General features: G+C 38.8%; 1 protein-coding gene across 1 annotated transcript in view; it reads left to right on the top strand.

Annotated features, from left to right (window-relative positions):
* The window catches only part of tp53i3 (tumor protein p53 inducible protein 3), a gene marked incomplete at its 5' end in the record, with an annotated part of 12094 nt that overhangs the window by 2555 nt on the left and 7628 nt on the right, over window positions 1–1911 (top strand). The window contains 1 exon segment of the mRNA XM_014032504.1: window positions 656–868. Coding sequence (XP_013887958.1) covers window positions 656–868 — 213 coding nt within the window.

Here is a 1911-nt window from a genome sequence, read left to right as displayed (position 1 = left end):
GACAGGTGTACCTAATAAAGTGGCCGGTGAGTGTATATATCCTGAACAGAGCAGAACAGAGGTCCCACCTTAAACATGTCCTCCCAAGGAAGAAGAAAAAACTTTGTTCCGAAAAATTTATTGAGAGACCAGCTAACCAAGTCCATAAAATAACCATAATTTCTGGTTTTGGATGAAAAATGTAGAGAAGGCTCCAAGCAGTGAAGCAGAGAAGATAAGGAAGGGCAGGAGAGAAGGAAGAAGCATCTCACTCCTCCGTAAGCAGAAACAAAAAAAAAATATGACTACAATGAAAAGACTATAATTCAGACATTTTTACATTTATTAAACTGAAGTCTTGTGTGGTAGTAGCTGGAAGTCATTCACAACAAATACACTGAGCACTGACACTATCACACTATAACAAATTAGCTTTTTTGCTACTTTCAGCTTTCATCAATCATTATGCTTCCTATAGTTAGCTTACTGATGTGTTTAGCTTTTAGTTAGTGTTTTATTGCTTTCATGTAGCATTTTACTACTTTAAGCTTTTAGCTAGCATTTTGTATTATTTCAATTTCAGGTGCTTTAGTAAATTTCAGTTTCAGCTTGAACAGCTCTCAGTTTATATACATATATTTTTAGGTTTTTGTATTTCTTCCTGTCCTTCCCACAGCGCAGGTGAAGGAAGGTGAGGTAGTACTGGTTCACGCTGCAGCCAGCGGTGTGGGCACAGCTGCCATCCAGTTGGCTCGTCTGCTCGGTGCCGTGCCCATCGTCACCGCAGGGAGCCCAGAGAAGCTGAGGCTGGCTGAGAAACTGGGAGCAGCAGCTGGATTCAACCACAGGGAGGAGAACTTTGTGGCAGGAGTTCAAGACTTCACAGGAGGTATATGCATCTTTCTAGCTAGCATCACACTGTGGGACAATTTTATTTTACACCATTAAAATTCAATATAGAAACACAAGAACTGTGAGTTGCTGGTGCCAAATCAACGCCTCACCATYCTGGAGCCATGAAAGTCCTAACTTTCCTGAATCTTGATATTGTAGTGTATTTTTTTCAAATACAGACTTAGACTTATAATGATTTAGTTTTAGTTTTTTGAAATTTTAAAGAGTGAAGTCCTAGTTCCAATACAAAAATCACCCAAAAAAGATGTTTCAAATGATGAGAGGCTTTGATGCAAGTTTTTAAAAGGTTTATTTTATGTCCCCAAAACAGCTGACATGACACAAACCTTTGAGTCAAGGCCATTGATGAATATTACTGGATTGGGCGTCACGTGACCTGGGCGTGGCTTCGCAAGGGGGATTTTTATGCATTGAGCTAATGCTAACGCTAACCATTGAAATCAATTAGCAGAATGTACCGCGGTGCAAACAAACTCTTTATAAACGTTCAAATGGTACAAATACTTTGCTATGAACTGCAGAAATTGTTACATGTTTACAAGAGCCAGGGGCCGACTGGGGCAAAAAAGTGGCCCGGGAATTTAGTACCTGACTGGCCCATTCAAGGTCCGGGCTGGCAGATGATGTCTGCAAATGCTGGAGGCCGACGGTGGAGGCAGAAACAACAAACAACATCTCAGGACACTGTACAAAATCTAAGGATGTAATGTTGAGGAATTAGTAAAGTTAATAAGTTTGCAGAGCAGCAGTTAGCTCGGTCAGTGTATCTTTTGGTCATTGGATTTTCATTTTTGAAACGGGTATTAAAAAACAAGAAATGATTGGATATTTGATATCTGTTTTTATTAAAATACTGAAATTAAAATACGAAGCGTTTCTCATTCTTAGTGTCAAAGTGGGATAAACAAAATTTTAAAAATGATTTGAGTTTCATTTTCATGCATATATATATAAATATATATATATACACTCACCAGCCACTTTATTAGGTACACCTGTCCAACTGCTCGTTAACAC

Source organism: Austrofundulus limnaeus, unplaced genomic scaffold, assembly GCF_001266775.1.
Source record: "Austrofundulus limnaeus strain Quisiro unplaced genomic scaffold, Austrofundulus_limnaeus-1.0 Scaffold1471, whole genome shotgun sequence".
Lineage (NCBI taxonomy): Eukaryota > Metazoa > Chordata > Actinopteri > Cyprinodontiformes > Rivulidae > Austrofundulus > Austrofundulus limnaeus.
This window is presented reverse-complemented; position numbering and strand designations above follow the sequence as displayed.